Source organism: Trichosurus vulpecula, chromosome 3 (genome assembly GCF_011100635.1).
Source record: "Trichosurus vulpecula isolate mTriVul1 chromosome 3, mTriVul1.pri, whole genome shotgun sequence".
Taxonomy (NCBI): Eukaryota; Metazoa; Chordata; class Mammalia; order Diprotodontia; family Phalangeridae; genus Trichosurus; species Trichosurus vulpecula.
In genome coordinates this window covers 127,889,208-127,910,673 of record NC_050575.1, presented here as the reverse complement: position 1 = coordinate 127,910,673, position 21,466 = coordinate 127,889,208, and the positions used below count along the sequence as shown (strand labels likewise).

At 38.2% G+C, this 21,466-nt stretch overlaps 1 protein-coding gene across 1 annotated transcript; it reads left to right on the top strand.

The window, feature by feature from the left end:
* The first annotated feature begins 19,776 nt into the window (after positions 1-19,776).
* On the top strand, positions 19,777-20,178 carry LOC118844929 (ubiquitin-like protein FUBI). The gene has a single exon (XM_036752948.1). The coding sequence runs from the start codon at positions 19,780-19,782 to the stop codon at positions 20,176-20,178; it is 399 nt and encodes a 132-aa protein (XP_036608843.1). The 5' UTR covers positions 19,777-19,779.
* The last annotated feature ends 1,288 nt before the right edge of the window (positions 20,179-21,466 follow it).

Genomic DNA, 21,466 nt, shown 5'->3' with positions numbered 1-21,466 from the left:
CATAAATTCTTCCTTTATCCATACATCTTACAGGTAAAATATTCCATATTCCCCTAATTTGCTTATGGTATCATCCTTTATGGTTAAATCATATACTCACTTTGACCTTATCTCAGTGCATGGCAAAAGATGTTGGTTTTTATCTAGTTTTTGCCACACTGCTTTTCAGTTTTCCCAGCAATTTTTTTGTCAAATAGTGAGTTCTTTTCCCAAAATTATGTGTCTTTGGGTTTGTCAAACGCTAGATAACCATGGTCACTTATTACTGTGTATTGTGAACCTAATTTATTCCTCTCATCCACCACTCTATTTCTTAGCCAGTATCATATTGTTTCAATGATTACCACTTCATAATATAGTTTGAGATCTTGTACGGCTAAGCCAAATTCCTTCCCTTTTTTTATTGATTCCCTTGATATTTCTTGACCTTTCATTCTTCCAGATGAATTTTGTTATTGTTTTTTAGCGCCATCATTTTTTTTAAATTGATTGATATAGCACTGAAGAAGTAAATCATTTTAGGTAGAATTGTCATTTTTGTTATATTGGCTTGACCTACCCATGAGCAATTAATATTTCTCCAACTGCTCTGATCTGACTTTGTGTGGAAAGTGTTTTATAATTGTGTTCATATAGTTCCTGGGTTTGTCTTGGCAGGTAGACTCCCAAGTATTTTATATTGTCTGCAGTTATTTTAAATGGAATTTCTCCTTCTATCTCTTCCTGTTGGATATTGTTGGTAATATATAGAAATGTTGATGATTTACATGGGTTTATTTTATATCTTGCATCTTTGCTGAAGTCATCAATTATTTCAACTAGTTTTTAAATTTATTTGTTAAGGTATTTCTTAACAAAGGAAAAAGTATTTCTTTTTCTTACCACTTTATTTTTTATTGTAAAAACAATAAAAAAATAACCACCCCCTAGACCCTGTGTTTATCTTTCTTTATTCTTTCTGCCACCCTTGAAAACACAGATTTATTCATTGTATTTGGAGTTCTTTATGTTTATTCATGTAATTGTAAAGAGATTGTAAAGGGACCCTTGTCTCTTCTTTCCCTCCCAGACTATAGGTACTTCATCATCACTGAACCCCTTCCAATTGTTCAAATGTATTTATCTTTTTAAGTTTATCTTGTCTCTTGTATTTGTGTTTCAACAATTCCACCAGCTCTGTTCTTTTCTTCACTAATGTTTGAAGATCCTCTCTTTTTCTGTAGCAAACCCCTCTTTCCCCCATAAGAGGATACTTAGTTTTGCAGGATAAACTTTTCTCAATTTTGAATTTTCTTTTGTGTTTTTGAATATTGTGTTCCAAGATTTCCTTGACTTATAGTAGTTGTGGTAAAGTTTGTGTGACCTTGAGTGTGGTTCTTTGGTACTTGAACTCTTTTTCTGTCTACTTTGGGCGTTTTTCTCCTTAAATTAGAAGTTCTGTATTTTGGCTATGATACTAGTAGATATTTTTACCTTGGATTTCTTTTAGGAGGTAATTTATGGCTTGTTTCTATTTTCTGTTTTTCATCTCATACTACTAAAGCTGAAGAGTTTTCTTTCACACTTTCTTGAAATATGTACTCATTTTTTTTGTATCATCATGGTTTTTAGGGAGTTCAGTGATTTAAAAATTATCTACACTTGACCTGTTCTCTAAGAAATTTGTTTTTGATAGTAGAGATTTTACATGTTCTCATTTTTTGGTCTTTTGTCCTTGATCTAATATTTCTTGTTGGTCCATTCTGTATCTCAGAGAGTCCACTACTTAGGTAAGGTTTTCCATATTCTATTCTAAGGTATTTATTCTCCTTCCATTTTTAAGAGTTCTAATTTCATTTTTAAAGTTCTTGCTTTATTTCTTCCAGCCATTTTTGGAGTCCTTGTGGCTAACACATGGATTTCTCAGAGTTTCTATTTGAATTTATCCTGGAATCATTCTCTGCTGGATTAATGTCTTGGGCTTCTTTTAACGCAACAGATTTATTCATTGTATTTGGAGTTCTTTATGTTTATTCATGTATTTAGCCTCAGTCCCTGGATTGTGACTTTGCGATGAGGTCAGGTTCTACCCCTTCCCACATGCTTGGATTTGGTGGGTAAGCTTGGTCTTGTCCCCTCTGTGGATGTCACTGTTTCTGCAGTTCTGAATGTAGTTATTTCATTCAGTCCCCACCCTCTATATATATTTCTGGCTTTCACTTCCATCTCTTGGTGCCCAATAAAGATGCCAGTATTGACCCTATCTCCTTCTCCTTGTACAGTCACCAACTGGGACTTTGCTTTTTCCCCAGCTACTTCCTTCACAGATCCCACCTAAATGTTGGAGAATACACTGGCCTCAGGTCTTGGGCATAGCACTGATTGTGTCCCTTATTGTGATTTCAACAGGAGCACTGGCTACAGGCTTCTTGAAGGGCCCTAGGTAAGTATATACTGCTTGGTCCTGTCTCCTTGTCCAGTGATTTATGAGGAATTGGCTCTGCTATGGCTCCTATAGGTCAGTTGGGATCCTGCTGACTTTAGGCCACCCTTTACCAGAGTTTACACTGGCTTCTGCCCCTCCCAGAGCATCCCTGCTCTGACAGCTTCAGGATTCTGGCTGTCTTTTTGTGCAGTCCTGAACTGGTTGTAGGAGCTTACTGAAATCTTCCTTTAGTCTTCTTGTTCATTTTTTATCTGGCGCCCTTTTCAGATCTTTATTAGAATGTTTGTCTGGAGACCTGGACTGTTCTAGGATATATCACATCACTATCTTAATCACAAGTCTACTGTTACATTGTTATATTTTATATTTTAAGACCCTTCCAGCTTTGACAATCTATGTTATGTGCTACTGAATAGTTCATTATAAAAAGTCCCCATGTGAGCATAGCCTTCATTTCTTTAACAATTGGTAAACGAAATTCATTTTGGAGATTGTATTTTGCATTGATGTTTGCTTGACTGCTAGAAATATGCATCCAAAGGTAGTGATAATTTTAAAAAAAACATTTAAAGGAAGGCTTTTTGTTAGCAACAAACACATCACGATTCATTTAAATGGTTGCCCTTGGAAGTCTTAAGATCCCTTTATTGAACCAATCTTTGTGCTCTAATATCCAAAAGAAAAGAAACCCAGAAATATAGCATTCCCACCAACCATAGCCAAGGCAGACCATAGACTATCAGAGGGAACTCAGAACATGTCATGTTAAAATTATGGACTTTTAAAGCTGAAGGGGGTCTTAGATTCATATCTAGTCATACCACTACTACCCCCAACTTTACCAATAAGGAAATTGAAATCCAGAACGGTTAGATGATCTGCCCAAGGTCAAAGATGTAGTTATTGTGAGATGTGGGACTTGAACTCAGGGCTCCTGATTCCTAGTCTAGTGTCAAGTCTGAAAAAATTCAGTATAACAGATGACTCAAGATTGAACAGAAATCATATGCCTGGCATATGTTCTCTGAAAACATTTGTTACAATTGCATGATGATGGTGTAAGGTTTCAGATATTAAAATGGTTAAAGAGGAAAACAATATGTGAGAGTGAAAGATGGAATGAGAACAAAGTAAGCTTCAACTCTGTCATCACCTGGCGATACCACAATTCCTTTCCCTTCACTTTCCCAAATTTTATACCAATTTTCCAAACCTGAGTTTATCTAAAATGGAGCAGATTATTTCCTTGCTTACACCTGGAAGCATGGCACATTCCCCCTTTGTAATGCTAGGGAGGATGATAGTAAAATTTTCCTTTTAGGTGGGTGGAGGGAGAGAGAGAAATAGGAGCAGAAGAAGAAAGGGTGGAGACTCAATTTCTGAAAGGAATCAAATGTTCTAGGTATTTAATTTTAATCTGTTCTGCACACAAAGTGGTACAGTGGAAGGAACAGTGGATAGAGAATTAGGAGACATAGAATCTAGTCTTGGATGTGCCATTGGGTAGCTATGTAACTTCAGGAAAGTCTGTTCAACATTTTATTTGGGGACTTGGCTCTAAATTCCCTTCTAGCTCTAACATTCTGTATTCTATGTTCCAAGATCCCTTCTACCTCTAACATTCTATGATTCTGAGAAAGAAGTAAAAGAGATAAAGAAAACCTGCTTTACAAATTCATAGCACAAATTTAAAATAATCTACTTGAATGATAGCAGAAGTAATGCTAGTCTGCATAGAGAGAAAGAAATACAGCCTTGCGATTACAAGTCTCTTGGGAGTAATAGAAGTCAGTCCCAATTGAGCTGAAGTTTAGGTGAAAGGAGGCTTGATTAACCTACATAGCACAACCTAGTTTACTGTAGTCTTTCCTAGGAACCCTGAAGAGAACTGCCTCTGTTAAGGAAGTCCTAACAGAGGCAGCTGTGCAAAGTAAATTTAAATGGCAGTTAATTGAAAACTTTACCAACAGAATTGAAATGATGTTACCAATAACTGTTTTCTTAACAAAGACCGTGTAAGAAATAATTCAACACCATTGAGCTATGTGAATTTCCTCTTATAAATAGTCATTGTTTGCTCAGTTTCCAATGCAAAAGATAGAGAACTGAAATGAAAGGAAAGTTGACCAGAGAGGTAGTATAGTCAGAAGATATAGATTGGAGTCTTGGGGGCTCTGTCACTTATTATCAAAGACACTTCCCCTATGGAGCCTCAATTTCTTTATCTGCAAAATGGAGATAATATTTGTTCTGTAAGATTGGTGCCAAAGAAGCTAAAGGAGACAACACCCCCTTTGTAGAGTTGAGAGGGGCAGGGACCCACAGGTGTAGAACATCACATATATTGTCAGATTTTTGCATTGATAAGTTTTGTCAATTTTCTCATCTTCCTCTTTTCTTTAAAAAAATATTTATTATAAGGGATAGCTCTCTGGAAGAGAAAAGAAGAATGATGCAAAGGGAAGCAGGCAACATAAAACCCAAATATGTGTGAAACATTTTAATAGGAATATTTTTTTCTACCTAATCCACAGGGCTATTGCTAGTATGCAATGTGATATCATATCAAAGGAACAGCAGGCACTATACACATGTTAGCTCTTATTTAAAGTAGGATTCATCTTTGTATTCTGTGTACCCTTAGCCTACTACCTAGTACTCTTCATGTAAGTAGACCATTAATAAATGCTTGATACTGGAATGGATGAATTTTTTACTTTGAAAGATCTTAGATCTCACCAAAATGGATGTTCCATCCATTTGTTCAGACTGCTCTCCAACCATGCCTTCTCATTTTTTTAGTCTTGTCCATGCGTTTCTGTACACTTTCCAAGAAGAACAACCTGATGCACTGGAGATCCTCTGCTTTTCATGTGTCGTGGACATCAGTGTGACACTTGAGCTGTCCATCTATTATTCTCTCACTCATGATAGGATAGTACAAGGATGGTAGTCCATAATGTCTATTGATTCAACCCACATAAAGTAAGTGTCAAGATGCTACTGTCTGATGCCTTGAATTGGAGTGATGTTGCACAGGAAGTATGTTTGGACATGCCCTATGGGTTTTGTATAAAATAGCAAACCAGTTTGTAACCCACAGATTTGAGTGTCTGGCAGCTTAGGGTGGAAGCCTTCCAGCTAAGCTCCTGAGATAGGGAGGAGAAAAATCCTAGCTCCAGTCTAAGTCCTTGTCTCCTCACCCCATCTTTGGGTGGAAGAGGACTGTGAAATTCAGAAGTTTTGAAGATTTAGACATTTCATCTGAATTCTAGGAGCCTTCCTTGAGTAGCCGAAAGCAGTATTTGAATCAGGAGCTAAGGATAGATTAGACACAGCAAGTAAAGGCATCTCCAGATACATCTGTTTATGGACATCATTATGCTGATTGAGTCAAATCCTAGAACACAACAGGGTCTCTTAAGTAAGATCCTGGACTTCTCAAAAGTCATCAACCTAACACTTCATGTGGGAACAATGATGAAAAACTGACCTGATTATAATATGCAGTTCAATGTTATCAGCCCATAGAATTAGTCCATAGGTACATATTTGGACAGGCACTGTAGATAGGAAATGAGCTAGATGAATTATACCAGTGTGAAAACTAAATCACTCAATCAACCATCTTGTTAGCTAACTAATGTTGGGCAATCCATTTCTCAATGTACCTGGGTGAATTAGAACTCTCAGGGAAAGGAGGGATTAGTTTGTCTAAAAGCCTGTGAAAATCATGACTATGCATTACAGGATACCAACCTGAAAATAGCTCGTTGAACAAACAGGACAGATGTCTCCTGTCACCCAAATGATAAAGAGTTAACTTAAGGAATAAGTGCAGAGTGACCCATTAAAATTGACTTGGTTGAAAACCAGGGAAAGTTTTACTTAAGCAATGAAATAGCTTCCAGTGAGGAAAATATATGTTAAAAATTTTTAAACAAATGTTTTTATTCTAAATTTAACACCAAAAAAACTGCCAATTTTTTATATGAACACAAAAAGATTGTATATGAAAATGAGAACTTCTATTCAATGCTTCTTGCTTTAAAAAAAGTATATAATAAATTCAACCTCAGACTTTCAAAGTTATTTTCTTGTACATCTTCTCAAACTCTCTTTTATTTATTTTATAAAAATGTTTCAATGGCTTTCCTCTTTTTTTCTTTTTTTATTACCATCACTTTCTTCCTTTCTTCCCAATTCCTCATCCACCCCACACCCAATCAAGAACAGGATGAGAAAAAAAACAAACATAATAAATAAGTATATTCAAGCAGAACAAATCCATATAGTGACCATACCAAAAAATGTATGTTTCTCTCTGCACTTTGAGTCCATCATGTCTCCGTGAGGTAACATGCTACATCATAGGAGGAAAAGGATATCTAAACAAAGATAACTAGATGAGGTGTGATTGATCACTCAGAGAAAGGTCTTGTTAAGGCTGTTGAAGTCTAGCATGCCAGATGATGGAGGTGATATTCCTGCTATCCTTTACCCTGGTCAGATCCAATCTGAAGCATTTTGTCTAGGTCTGGGCATCATGTCTGAGGAAGGACCAATGGATAGAAGACTTGAACTTAAATACCAGTATTTAAGGAAAGGTTGTTTAGTTTGGAGAAGGGGAGATTCAAGGGACACAAACCACTGCCTTCAAGTATCTGAAGAAGCGTTATGTAGAAGGCTAGTCAAATATATTCTGGTTGGCATCAGAGGGGAGAACTAGGACCAATAGAAGGTATAAAGAAGGACTTCTTTTATTTAAAAATTTATTTTATTTTTCAACATTTATTTTTTTTAAATTTTGAGTTACAAGCTCTCTTTGTCCCTCCCCTACTTATTGAGAAAGTAATATGATGTATGTGAAGTCATGCTAAACACATTTCCATATTAGCCATGTTAAAAAAACACACACACACAGAGGAAGAAAAATAAAGCAGTGAAAAAAAACTGTGTTTCAATATGCACTGAGTTCATCAGTTCTCTCTCTGGAGGTGGATAGTATTTTTCATCATGAGTCCTTTGGCTTGTCTTTGATCATTGTCTCAGAGTAGATAAGTCTTTCACAATTGATCATTGCTACAACATTTCTGTTACTGTGTACAATGTTCTCCTGTTTCTGCTCACTTCACTTTGCATCAGTTCGTATGTGTCTCTCTAGATTTTTCTGAAATCATCCTGCCCATTATTTCTTACAGCACAATAGTATTCCGTCACAATTATATACCACAAGTTGTTCAAACATTGCCCAATTGATGGGCATTTCCTTACTTTCCAATTCTTGGTCACCACAAAAAGAGCTGCTATGAATATTTGCATACATAGAGATCCTTTCCCCTTTTCTTTGATCTCCTTGGGATACAAACCTAGTAGCAGTATTACTGGGTCAAAAGGCATGCACAGTTTTATAGCCCTTTGGGAATGGTTCCAAATTGCTCTCTAGAACAGTTGGACCAGTTCCCAGCTCCATCAATAGTACATTAGTGTCCTTATTTCGGAAGAACTTCTTAACAATGAGAATTGTCCCGAAAATGGGATATAAGTATTATACAGGAGATACTAAATCTAAAGACCAGTTGACTCTTGGACAGGGAAGGAATAGAGGGGATTCTACTACACTGAGTGGTAAGCTGACTAAAGATGTCTGCTCAGGCACAGTTCTGAGATTCTAAGGTTTGAGGGACAAACACTCGAAGTGGGTGGAGCTAGCAAAGGGTTAATTGTTTCATAAAGTTAAAACAGCTTCGATGATTGTGGGATTCCCCAGTAACATGAAGTTAACATAATTAGACAAGGCACTAGATTTTCTGTGTAGAATGCCAGCTGTCACTCTACTTGCCCAGTACAGATCAAAGAAATTTATTTTGTCTCCATAAGTTATTAGACATAATGGAGTCATTCAATAGTGATATTGTCATAAGAAATATGTCTCTTGCTTTGAAAATAAATATCTCACCTTTGCTTCCTTTTCTTTAGGAAAAGCTGGTAGAAATCAAACTATTTAACTTCAGTATTTACAGCATGCCATCTTACTGTCACATCAATTTTTCCATGGTCAAACCTGCTGTTAGTTTAAAACCTTCTTGTGAGGCCCTTTCCAATTCTCCCATTCTAATTTCTAACATTCCATGTTCTAAGACCTTTTGTAGCTTAAACAATTTATGTGGATTCCATGTTCCAAGGCCCATTTGAAATCTAATATTTTAGGTTCTAAGTTCTCTCCAAGTCCCCAAATTGTATAATGTGGGTCTCTTCGCAAGAGTTCCTTTTGCCTTCCACGATTCCACCTGACCTCTCTTTTGCCAGGTCATCCTTTCATTGCCCCTTTTAGGGCCTGCCAGGCTCTTTTTGAATAGAAATGCCCCCTTAAGTCTTCTCTGCTGCTAAGTTTAAACACTTGCCTTGTATTTAAATGTTTTTCCCAGGAGACTAACTTTCTTTTGCTAATTGTTGCTTCAGCATGGCTGCTCTGGAAGAAAAACCCAAGTGGTATGTGCCAAATTCGAGCCCCATCTCCTCAGGGCTCGAAGTCTTGTCCCTCCTAGAGGAAGGGCTATGCAGGTAGGGCTGTGGCAAGTTTCCAGTCCCTATTCCTTTGCCAGTTGGCACCCCCTGATTTTGGCTAGAGGTCTCAGGAATGCAGCCGGCTGGAAATGAGGCTCAATTAGCTCCTCCAGGTGAAATGCCCATTTGGAAAATGACTTCCCATGTCTGTACAGCCATGAGCTTGCCTTCCTAGGGAGGCGTGTCTGAATGTGTTGGGTTTATTGGGTGCATGGCTTATCTTCATGTTTAGTTATTATCTGTACAGGACTGTAGGTCACAGACAGGATTTAGAGCTGAAAGGGACCTTACAGGTTATCCAATTCAACTCCCTCATATTAGAGATGAAGAAACTGAAGCCCTGAGATTTTAGAGTCTAGAGTATAGAATGCTAAAGCTTTAAGAGGCTTTAAAGTATAGAACATCAGAGAACTAGATTACCTTGAAAAAAGAGCATGTTGAAACATGGAAGTAATACATGTAACAACTAGACATAACTTTAATCTCTAGCTTGATCCCCTCATTTTACAGGTGAAGAAACTGAGTCCCAGACAGGAGAAATGACTCTTCTACGATCACGCAAAAGTTAATGAGTAACAGAGTTAGAATTTGATCTCAGGTCTTGTGACCCCAAATGCAGTGCTTTTTCCTCTTTTCCAGTTTTACAGCCTTTTATAGTAGACAAAAAGGAGTCAGTCCAAAGGAAAGTTTCATCTAGAAGATATATGGTGATAATTTTTTTTTCTGCACAGGTAAGCAAGCATGAGTCTAGGAGAGCAGTAGAAGCTAGAAATTGTTAAAAATTTCTTCACTCCATAGGATTGACTGAGGAAATCCCTCCGTCTGAGATTCACTTGCTATGTGACCCTGGACAAGTCACTTAATCTCTTAAAGCCTCGCTTTCCTCCCATGTAAAAAGGAGATAAAAATGCATGCACCATCTGATAGGGTAGTACAAATATCACTAGCGAATATCATTCTGTGCTTCCCAGATGTAGAGAGAGAAGGATATTGAGAGAACAGAAAGGTCACTGAAATGGGAGCCAGGAAATTCAGTTTCTGGTCATTGGTTGTGCTATGTGATCTTTGGCAAGTCATTGACCCCCCCTTTGTGGACCACAGTTTCCTTATTTTAAAAAACAAGGGGTTAGACCAGGTCATCTCTAAACTACCTTCCAAATATAGACACGGAATCAAAGAATCCTATGAGTCAGAAGGGACAGAATATGTCAATCATTCATTCTAAAAGTTCTGACTGACATAGGTGAACCTTGGTTCCAATTCCACGTCTGATGCTTTCTCCCCATGTGAGTCTGGATAAAACACTTCATCTCCCTGGGCCTCAGTTTTCTAATCCATAAAATGAAAGGTTTGGAAAATCTCTAATGATCCCTTCCAGCTCTGAATCTATGATGCTATGAACCCATACTTGAAGTACAGATTCCTTTAGAAAGTAATCAGCCAGCTTTTCCTTGAAGACCTCCTAATAAAAGGGAACTCACTACCTTTAGATACAGCCCATTTAAAGAGCTATGCTATAATTCCATATATATTAACTAAAGGTGGGATCTTGGAATGTGACAAGCTGGAAATTTGGACCATGGTATCAAAGGGAGATCTTTATACTTATTATTCCATTAAGGTTTCCTGACTTGGAAATAGGAGGTGAGGTAGAGGTAGTAGTTGTTCTATGGATTGCTTTCTTCTTATCTATAGGTCAGTTCAGTCTTCCCCCAACCCCCTCCACTTCTAGTGAAATGAATTAAGCATTTGTTTTCAGTGCCAAGTCAAAAACCCGGCTGAACAGGAATTTTATAAAGTTACTGATTTTCCTTACCACTTGGGAGTAGAAACATGCAGGGAAGATCCAGGAAGCTCAAGTTCTTCCCACATCTAATTGATTACATAATGTACAGTCAATCAATCAGTAAATATTTATTAAGAGCCTACTTACTATATACCAGGTGCTGTGCTAGGAGCTCCCTGCCCTCGCGGAACATAAATTCCATTGGAAGACACCACGTGTATAAAATAAATCTGATTAGAGGGGAGGTATTTGTGTTTGAGAGGATCAAAAAAGGTTCCCTGAGGGTGGAGCCAAGATGGCAGCTGGAAAGCAGGGACGTGCATAAAGCTCTCCCCCAGGACCCATCAAACATCCATAAAAATGGCTCTGAACAAAGTCTAGAACTGCAGAAACCATGAAATAGCAGAGGGAAGCAGGACTCCAGCCCAGGACAGCCTGGATGGTCACTGGATAAGGTCTATCACATGGAGGTGGGAGTGGAGCAAAGCACAGCCCAGCATGGGCTGTGCCCAGACCAACCAGACTGGGAGCTCAGCGTAACAGGCCCTAGCACCCTGAATCAGTTAGCTGTGGCAGTTACCAGACTTCTCAACCCACAAACACCAAAGACAACAGAGAAGGTTAGTGGGAAAAAACTGTGGGGACAGAGTGAAAGGAGTTCGCCTTTTGGCCACCACCCCAGGGGCAGTGGAGGTGGTGCAGCTACAGCACTACAATTGCAGTTGCTTCTGGCCCCAGGCCCACTTGATGGGAGGAATTAAGTGGCAGATTAGAGCAGGAATGCAGAGCCTGCTCAGATCTGAGTCATGCTCTAGGTTGGCAGTTCTTGGGGGAGGAAGAGCACCAGTGTGGCAGAGCTGGCTGTGTAGAAAAAGCTCTGAAAACAACAGTGCAGCCCCTCAAGCTTGGAATAAAGTACTCTACAAGCAGTCATACCCCAACGAAAAACTCAATGGTCAAGTAGTTGGCTGGGAACATGGCCAGGCAGTGAAAACGCACTCAGACTCAGACTCAGACTTTGGAATCTTTCTTTGGTGACAAAGAAGACCAAAACATAACAGCCAGAAAAAGTCAACAAAGTTAAAGAGCCTACATCAAAAGCCTCCAAGAAAAATATGAACTGGTCTCAGGTCATGGAAGAGCTCAAAAACGATTTGGAAAAGCAGGTAAGAGAAGTAGAGGAAAAATTGGGAAGAGAAATGAGAGTGATGCAAGAAAACCATGAAAAACAAGTCAATGACTTGCTAAAGGAGACCCAAATATACTGAAGAAAATAACACCTTAAAAAATAGACTAACTCAAATGGCAAAAGAGCTCCAAAAAGCCAATGGGGAAAAGAATGTCTTGAAAGGCAGAATTAGCCAAATGGAAAAGGAGGCCCAAAAGACCACTGAAGAAAATGCTACCTTAAAAATTAGATTGGAGCAAGTGGAAGCTAGTGACTTTATGAGAAATCAAGATACTATCAAACAGAGCCAAAGAAATGAAAAAGTGGAAGACAATGTGAACTATATCATTGGAAAAACCACTGACCTGGAAAATAGATCCAGGAGAGGTAATTTTAAAATTATTGGACTACCTGAAAGCCATGACCAAAAAAATACCATCTTTCAAGAAACTATCAAGGAGAACTTCCCAGATATTCTAGAGCCAGAGGGTAAAATAGAAATTGAAAGAATCCACCAATTGCCTCCTCAAAAAGATCCCAAAAAGAAAACTCCTGGGAATATTGTTGCCAAATTCCAGAGTTCCCAGATCAAGGAGAAAATACTGCAAGCAACCAGAAAGAAACAATTTGAGTATTGTGAAAACACAATCAGGATAACACAAGATCTAGCAGCTTCTACATTAAGGAACCGAAGGGGTTGGAATATATTCTGGAGGTCAGTGGAGCTAGGATTAAAACCTAGAATCACCTACCCCACAAAATTGAGTATCATGCTCCAAGGCAAAATATGGATTTTCAAGAAAATAGAGGACTTTCAAGCTTTCTCAGTGAAAAGACCAGAGCTGAATAGAAAATTTGACTTTCAAACACAAGAATCAAGAGAAGCATGAAAAGGTAAACAAGAAAGAGAAATTGCAAGGTACTTACTAAAGTTGAACTGTTTTGTTTACATTCCTACATGGAAAGGTAATGTGCATAATTCATGAGACCTCAGTATTAGGGTAGCTGAAGGGAATAGACATACACATATACATATACATACATATATATGTGTATATATATGTATATATATATATATATATACACACACACACACAGAGACAGAGGGCACAGGGTGGGTTGAATATGAAGGGATGATATCAAATTAAGGGATGAGCGAGGAATTTATTGAGAGAGGGAGAAAGGGAGAGATAGAATGGGGTAAATTATCTAGCATAAAAGTGGCAAGAAAAAGCAGTTCTGTAGGAAAGGAAGAGGGGGCAGGTGAGGGGGAATGAGTGAATCTTGCTCTCATTAGATTTGACCTGAGGAGGGAATAACATACACATTCAATTGGGTATCTTACCCCACAGGAAAGGAGATGGAAGGAGATAAAAAAGGGTGGGATGATAGAAGGGAGGGCAGATAAGGGGAGGAGGTAGTCAAAAGCAAACACTTTTGAAAAGGGACAGGGTCAAGGGAGAAAATTGAATAAAGGGGGAGAGCATAGGAAGAAGCAAAATAAAGTTAGTCTTTCACAACATGAGCATTGTGGAAGGGTTTTACATAATGATATGCATGTGACCTATGTTGAATTACTTGCCTTCTTAGGGAGGGTGGGTGGGGAGGGAAGAGGAGAGAGAATTTGGAACTCAAAGTTTTAAAAGCAGATGTTCAAAAAAAAAGTTTTTGCATGCAACTAGGAAATGAGATATACAGGCAATGGGGCATAGAAATCTATCTTGCCCTACAAGAAAGTAAGGGAAAAGGGGATGGGGAGGAATGGGGTGACAGAAGGGAGGACTGACTGGGGAATGGGACAATCAGAATAAATGCCATCTTGGAGTGGGGGGTGGAGGGTAGAAATGGGGAGAAAATTTGTAATTCAAGAAAGGTTCCCTGAATGAGGTGGCATTTTCTCAGCTGAGTTGTCAAGGAACATAGGGATTCCAAGGTTTCCCAGATTGATATAGGCTTGACCAACAAGAAATAGCCCTACCCATTCTTGAAAAAAGGAACAATAAACATAGATTCTAGAACAACAAACATAAATGCTAGAAGAAAACTTAGAGTATAGAATGTTTCTGAAAGGGCCTGAGGACAAAGAATATTAGAACATAGAATATTTGAGGGACCTTGGAACAAAAAGTATCAGAACATAGGAGAATCTTCATTTTATTTCTGCCTTTACAGGGACAATGGAAAACTTAAGTTGGCATCTGTCAGAATCAGGTTAAAGTCCACAGCGTGGAAGACAAAGTGGTCAAAAATCATAAGAAGAAAACCACAAAATCTCTCTTTTTTTGATCCTTTGAATGACTGTAACGAGAGATTTTGAAAAACTAGGTGGAGATCATCAGATACCATTGAATGAAGACTAGGAATAATTATTTTTCTTCTCTCTTTTCTGTTGCTATGGGTGCCTGAGGCACTTGAACCTGGAATCTGCCCCTGCTATCCGAATCTCGTCCAGAGCTTCCCCCTCTGGGTCTCGTCTTGATCCCCTTCCTTCTGCCTCCTATTGTTTCCCTTTAAATGGCTCATCTCTATTGGGAGGACAGATCTCCCCTGTTCTATTCTGTGTCTCCAGCACTGCTCTGAGGATTTGCCAGCAGGCTGTTTTGAGGCTTATGAGCCCTAGTTTCCTTAGGGGCTGCACTATCTGTGCTCTGCTGAATAGTATTACAATTACCACCAAACTCCCTAGCTGGCTGCAGACATTCGTGCTGTCAACGGAATTGCAAAAAATGCAATTCTTGCTACTTAATGAGCAGTTTGTTTGTGTAAACAAACCAGGTGAGGTGAAAAAAGTGATGCTCTACAGTCTGAAACACAAGTGAACATTAGCCAGATGGAGAGAAACACATTTCCACACTTTTCTTTTTGGTGAGACTTTGGGTGGCTGGAACGGACATCTCAGCACTGCATGGGAGTTGGTACTTTTCACATCTCTCTTCCTGGCCTGGATATCATCACATGGACAGTTCTTTTCTTTCTTTTCCTCTCCTTTCAATTTCATGCTAGCATCTGTTGCTGCCACAGCCTTTTCTGGCTGTTTCGAGGATCGCATTAGTATCCCACAGAGGTAATTCCTTCCCTATAAGATCAGTATAGAATCATAGACTTGGAAGGATCCTTAAAAGCAAAGAATGTTAGAATGTGTAATATAGAATGCTGGATCAAGAAGAGATTCTAAAACATAGGATATCATACCACACAACATAGAATGTTAGAGGTAGAATGGATTTTAAAGGTTATCTCCCTTAATGTTCTCATTTTACAAATGAAGAAATCCAGGGATTTCTGTTTCTGATTATCTGTTTATTGGTGATCTTTGAAAGACTGTAGCAAATGGGAGCACTGCTATAGAGCAAGAGGAGGGCAAGTGGGATTTCAATTTTCAATAAATGGAAGATAATGGAATCTATAGATTCAGTGAAATTCTAGATAATATTACTGAAGAGATGACTTCTGAATATCTAGGGGAAAAAGTGGTGATTCCCACATGCCTGACTAATTTAATTTCCTTTTCTTTTGACAGGCATCCTGTAAATCAAGGGAATGCTCTCTAGATTTCACCAAAGCACTTGACAGAGCCTACTATTATTATCATATTTCATCTGCAAAATGGACATGAAAGAAATGAGGCAAACAAGAGTTAAGAGACTTGACCAAGGTCACAGAGCTAGTAAGTGTCTGGGGCCAGATTTCAACTAGTCTTCCCGACTCCAGGCCTGACACTCTGTCTACTACACTCAATGCCTCTATTTTCTCTCCTTTCACTATTTTGTTTTTTTGTAAATTTTTTTATATTTTAAACTTAAATACAAAATGAGAAAAGAAAAAAAAAACATTAATGTTTCCTGAAAGCAACATATTGTTGAATTCAAAGTTTAAATCTGCTCTCCACTTCCATTTTATGGGTAAATTTGTCCCATTCATATTCTAAGTTAGAATTACTGTTGTATATTTTCCTCCTTCCTATTTTCCCCCTCTATCCTTCTCACCTTATTTACCCTATTTCTCCTTAATCCTCCGCTTTGCTTCTACCTGCTACTTTGCCTTCCTATTCCTTAACCTGCCCACCCCTCTAAAAGTCCCTCCATTATCCTCTTTGCCTACCCTATTCCCTTGCCATCTTATTTCTTTCTGGATTTGGAAGACTTTTATACATACATACATACACACATACATACATACATACATACATACGTACCTACGTACCTACGTACATACACACACATACACACATATATACACACATTTCCCTCTTTAACCCATTCACAATGAGAGTAAGGTTCCAGCGTGACCCACCCACCCCCTACTAGCTTCTTCTGTATCAATTTTTCATTTTATGACTCATTTGTATGAAATAGTCACTCCTTTTTATCTCTCCCTACACAATTTTATTTTATTTTTTAGAATCAGCCCAGCATACTCAGCTCAGTCCAAGTCTTTCTTTCAACCTATACAAATAATGAAGACAATTTTAAGAGCACTGCTAATATTTTCACACATACAAAGTAAACAATTTGAGTCCCTTATAATTGGTCTTTAATATTTACCTTATATTTCTCCTGTATCTTACATGTTGAATTTTTCCTTAAATTCTGGGGGTTTTGTTACAAAAACCTGGAAGTCTTTCAGTTTGTTAAATGTTTGTTTGTTTGTTTCCATTCAGTATTATACTTAACTTTGCTGGCTAAGTCACCTTTGGTCATAATCCCAGCTCTTTTGCTGTACAGAATATAGTATTCCAAGACCTACAGTCCTTCAACTGTAGCAGCTGCTAAGTATTGTGTAATCCTTATTGTAGCTCCATAATATTTAAATTTTTTTTCTTGTTGCTTCCAATATTTTCTCCTTAACCTGGGAGCTTTGAAATGTGATCACGATTTTCCTGTAAGTTTTCCTCCTGGGATCTCTTTCAGGTGGTGATTGGTGGTTTTTTCTATTTCTGCTTTGCTTTCTTGTTCTAGAACTTCAGGGCAATTTTCCTTGATAATTTCATGTAATATTTTATCAAGATTCTTTTTTAATAATAATTTTCAGGTAGTGTGAGTATTATATTATTTCTCCTCAATCTGTTCTCCAGATCAGTTGTTTTTCTGATGAGATGCTTCACTTTCTCTTCTATTTTTTCATTCTTTTGATTTTGTTTTATGATTTCTTGGTGTCTTAGAATGTCATTAACTTCCCCTTGCCCAAATCTAGTTTTTAAGGAATTATTTTCTTCCTTAAGCTTTTGATTGTCTAATTCCAGTTGATTGATTTTCTTTTCATAATTTTCTTGGATGGCTCTTTTTTCTTCCTCTAATTTTTCCTTGATCTCTCTTCTTTGATCCTTAAAGTCCTTTTTAAGTTCTTCCAAGAACTCTTTTTGTGCTTGGGACCATTTAGCATTTCTTATTGAAAAAGAAGTGGCTCTTTAAAGCTTCATCATCTTTCTCTGAATATGAACCCAGATCTTCTCCATCCCCATAGTAATTATCTATGGTTGGGTTCTTTCTCCTTTGCTTACTCATTTTTATTTATTTATTTTTTGTTTTATGCTGTTTTTAGCAGTTATTAGTATAATCAAGTTGTAATCCCAAGGTATGGGGAAGGATGCACCAAGTTTTAGGTCCTTCTTACTGTTATTTTCTGAGGTCTGTCTTGAAATCCAACCTTGGCCTCTCCTCTCCACTCCTAAGAGGCAGCAATGATCTTGCTCCCTGCAGTCCCTCTGGTGCCCATAAACTACAGCTGTCCTCTCTGCCCTAGAACTGAAAACCAGGGACTCAGCTCTCCTGCAAGTGCCCACAGCCAACAGGATCCTCACCCCTCACTACTGCATTTACCAGGTGTGTGCTAGCTCCTTTTCCCCACAGCAACAGCCCAGAACACATCTAGTCAGCACAGCTATGCTTAGAAGGTCCTTCAAGCTTCTCCTACTCTATTGTCAGACCATGACAAGGTTTGCAAAATGAAAGTTTCTAGGACTGAGGCTGTCTCTCAACCCAGCTCCCCCAGGGCTTATTGTTTGTTGATTTTCAGAGTGGGCCTGGAGGTTGAACCTTGGAGATTCTATCTTTCCCGGGGTCTTCTCAAATTGTCTTAGGAGAACAACTGCTTTACCCCATGTTTATTTCTGCTGTTCTAAATCAATATTCTATCTTTTTTTGTGGAGGAAATTTAGAGAGCCAAAATCTTTCTGACCTCTTCTGCCATCTTCCCAGAATCCTCTCTCCTCTCACTCTGTTCCAAGCTCCCTGCAATCTGGCTTCTGACCTCATTATACAACTGACTCTTCTCACCAAAGTTACCAGTGATCTCTTCATTTTCAAATCGAATAGCTTTTTCTCATTACTTCTCTCTCTCATCTGTTGAAGTTGACCACATTCCCCTCTTTAATATTCTCTCCTCTCTGGGTTTTTGTGACTGTTCTTTCCTGGTTCTTCTTCCTCTCTGACTTCTTCTCAGTCTCTTTTGCTGGATCTTCAACCATGTCATGCACACTGTGGGTATCCCCCAAGGCTTCCTCTTTGGCGCTCTTCTCTTCACTTTCTGTGCTCTTCCAGATATCTATGCCGATGTTTTCTAGATCTATTAATCTCATCCTAGTGTCTCTCTTGAGCTCCAATCCAGCATCAGCAATTGCCTTTTAGACATCTAGAACCCAAACAACTCATATCTCTCCCCTGAAACCCACTTCTCTTCTAAGCTGCCCTATTATTTTTTAAGGAATCATTGTGTTTCTAGTCACCCAGGTCCTCAACTTTGGTGTTATCCTTAACTCTTCTCTCTTGCTCACCCCATATATCCAATCAATTTCCAAATATTGTCATTTATTTCACTGTCACTTCTCTTGTTATTTGTCTCTCCATTCACACAGTCAACACCTTTTGCCTGGAATATTACCATAGCCTTCTAATTGGATTCCTAGGTTCAAGTCTCTCACCACTCCAGTATTATATATTCTCCACACATCCAAAGTGATTTTCCTAAAGCGTAGGTCTCACATCTCTCCCTTAGTCAATATCTCCCAGTGGTTCCCTAGTTCCTCTAGAATCAAATATAAAGTTCTCTGTTTGGCATTCGAAGCTCTTTGCAACCTTTCCTCTACCTATTTTTGCAGTCTTTTAATATATTTCTCCCCTTCACACAGTCTGTGGTCCAGCCATATCAGCCAATTTGCTGTGCCTCATATACTTCCCTCCATCTTCTGCCTCTGTGTTTTCGCACTGCCTGGTCTCATGCCTGGAATATCTTCCCTCCTAACTTCTGTCTTGTGGAATTCGTGGCTTCCCTTAAGATTCAGTTAGCACCATCTGCTACAGGAAGTTTTTTCCAGTCCACCCAGTTGTTAGTCACTTTCCCAATGAGGTACTTTCCATCTATTCTGTATTAATCATATATATTGATTTATATATTTGTTATTTTCCCCATTAGAATGTAAGCTCAAATAGGTAGGGAAAGACTACTACCAAATTCCTTTTATGACACAAATATGGTTTTGAGACCTAAATCAGGGAGAGCAAAAACAGAGGAAAAAAAAACAACAAACTAATTCCCCTAGTGAATATTGATGCAAAAAATTTAAATAAAATACTAGCAAGGATACTATAACAATATATCATAAAGATCATACACTATGACCAGGTGAGATTTATACCAGGAATGCAGGGTTGGTTCACTATTAGGAAAACTGTAAGCATAATTGACCATATCAATAAAAAAGTCATATGATTATCTCAACAGATACAGAAAAAGCTTTTGACAAAATACAGCACCTATTCCTATTAAAAACACTAGAGATTTTGGTCTCCATCTTCACCACAGCGGAAGCAGGAGTAGCACGCCAAAGTTGCCACCATGCAGCTGTTTGTCCTTGCACAGGCTCTGCACACCCTCAAGGTAACCAGGCGGGAGACAGTAGCCCAGATCAAGGCCCATGTGGTGTGTCTGGAGGGCATCACCCCCAAGGATCAGGTCCTGTTTCTAGGGGGCTCCCTGCTGGAGGATGAAGCTGTCTTGGAGCAGTGTGGAGTGGAGCCCCTGTTCACCCTGGAAGTGGCTGGTCAGATGTTAGGAGGTAAAGTCCATGGCTCTCTGGCCCGAACTGGAAAAGTAAGGGGTCAGACTCCCAAGGTGGCTGAGCAGGAGAAGAAAAAGAAGACTGGGTGTGCTAAGAGGAGGATGCAGTACAACCAATGCTTTGTCAATGTAGGGCCCACCTTTGGCAAGAAGAAGAGCCTCAATGCTAACTCCTAATCCCCTGGTACTTTCTGTCCCCAATAAAGCCACTATGACTCTAAAAAAATTTTTAAAAACCCACTAGAAAACATAAGAATAAATGGAACCTTTCTTAAAATCATAAGTATAATCTATATGAAACCAAGAGCAAGTATTATCTGTAATAGAGATAACTAGAATCCTTCCCAGTAAGATCAGAGGTGGACCAAGGATGTCCATTTTTAACACTATTATTCATTATTGTACTAGAAATGCTAGCTATATCAATAAGAAAGGAGGAAACAAGACTATCACTCTTTGACTATGACATGATGATAAACTTAGAGAACCACAGAATTAAAAAAAACACCTAGTTGAAACCATTAACAACTTTAGTAAAGTTGTAGGGTATAAAATAAACCAATATTAATCATCAGCATTTCTACGTATTACAAAAAACACAAAAGAAGAGATAGAAAGAGAAATTCCATTTAAAATAACTGCAGACAATATAAATACTAAGGAGTCTGCCTGTCAAGAGAAACCCAGGAACTATGTGAATACAATTACAAAACACTTTCACACAATAAAGACAGATCTAAACAACATCATGGGTAGTGTGAACCAATATAACAAAAATGGCAATTCTACCTAAATTAATTTGCTTATTCAGTTCTATACCAATCAAACTACCAAACTACCAAAACTACCAAATATAGAGCTAGAAAAAATAAAATTAATCTGAAAGAACAAAAGCTTAAGCATATCAATGGAATATTTTTTTCTTTAAATGTGGAGGAAGGCGGCCTAGCAGTACCAAATTTCAAACTATATTACAAAGCAATAATCATAAAACAATCTGGCATGGGCTAAGAAATATAGTGGTGGATCAGTGCAATAGATTAGATACACAAGACAGAGTAGCAAATGACTATAGTAATCTAGTGTTTGATAAATCCAAAGATCTAAGCTTTTGAGACAAGAGCTCACTACTTGACAAAAACTGCTGGGAAAACTATAAAACATTTTGGCAGAAACTAGGTATAGACCAACATCTCACATAGTATATACCAAGATAAGGTCAAAGTACATAATTTATATGTAAAGGGTGATACCATAAGCGAATTAGGAGAGCATGGAATAGATTACCTGTCAGGTCTATAGATAAGGGAAGAATTTATGATTAAACAAGAGATAGAGAGCATTATAGAATGGAAATATTGATGATTTTGATTATATTAAATTAAAAAGGGTTTGCACAAGTAAACCAATATAGCCAAGATTAGAAGGAAAGAAAAAAGCTAGGGGAAAATTTTTACAGCAAGTG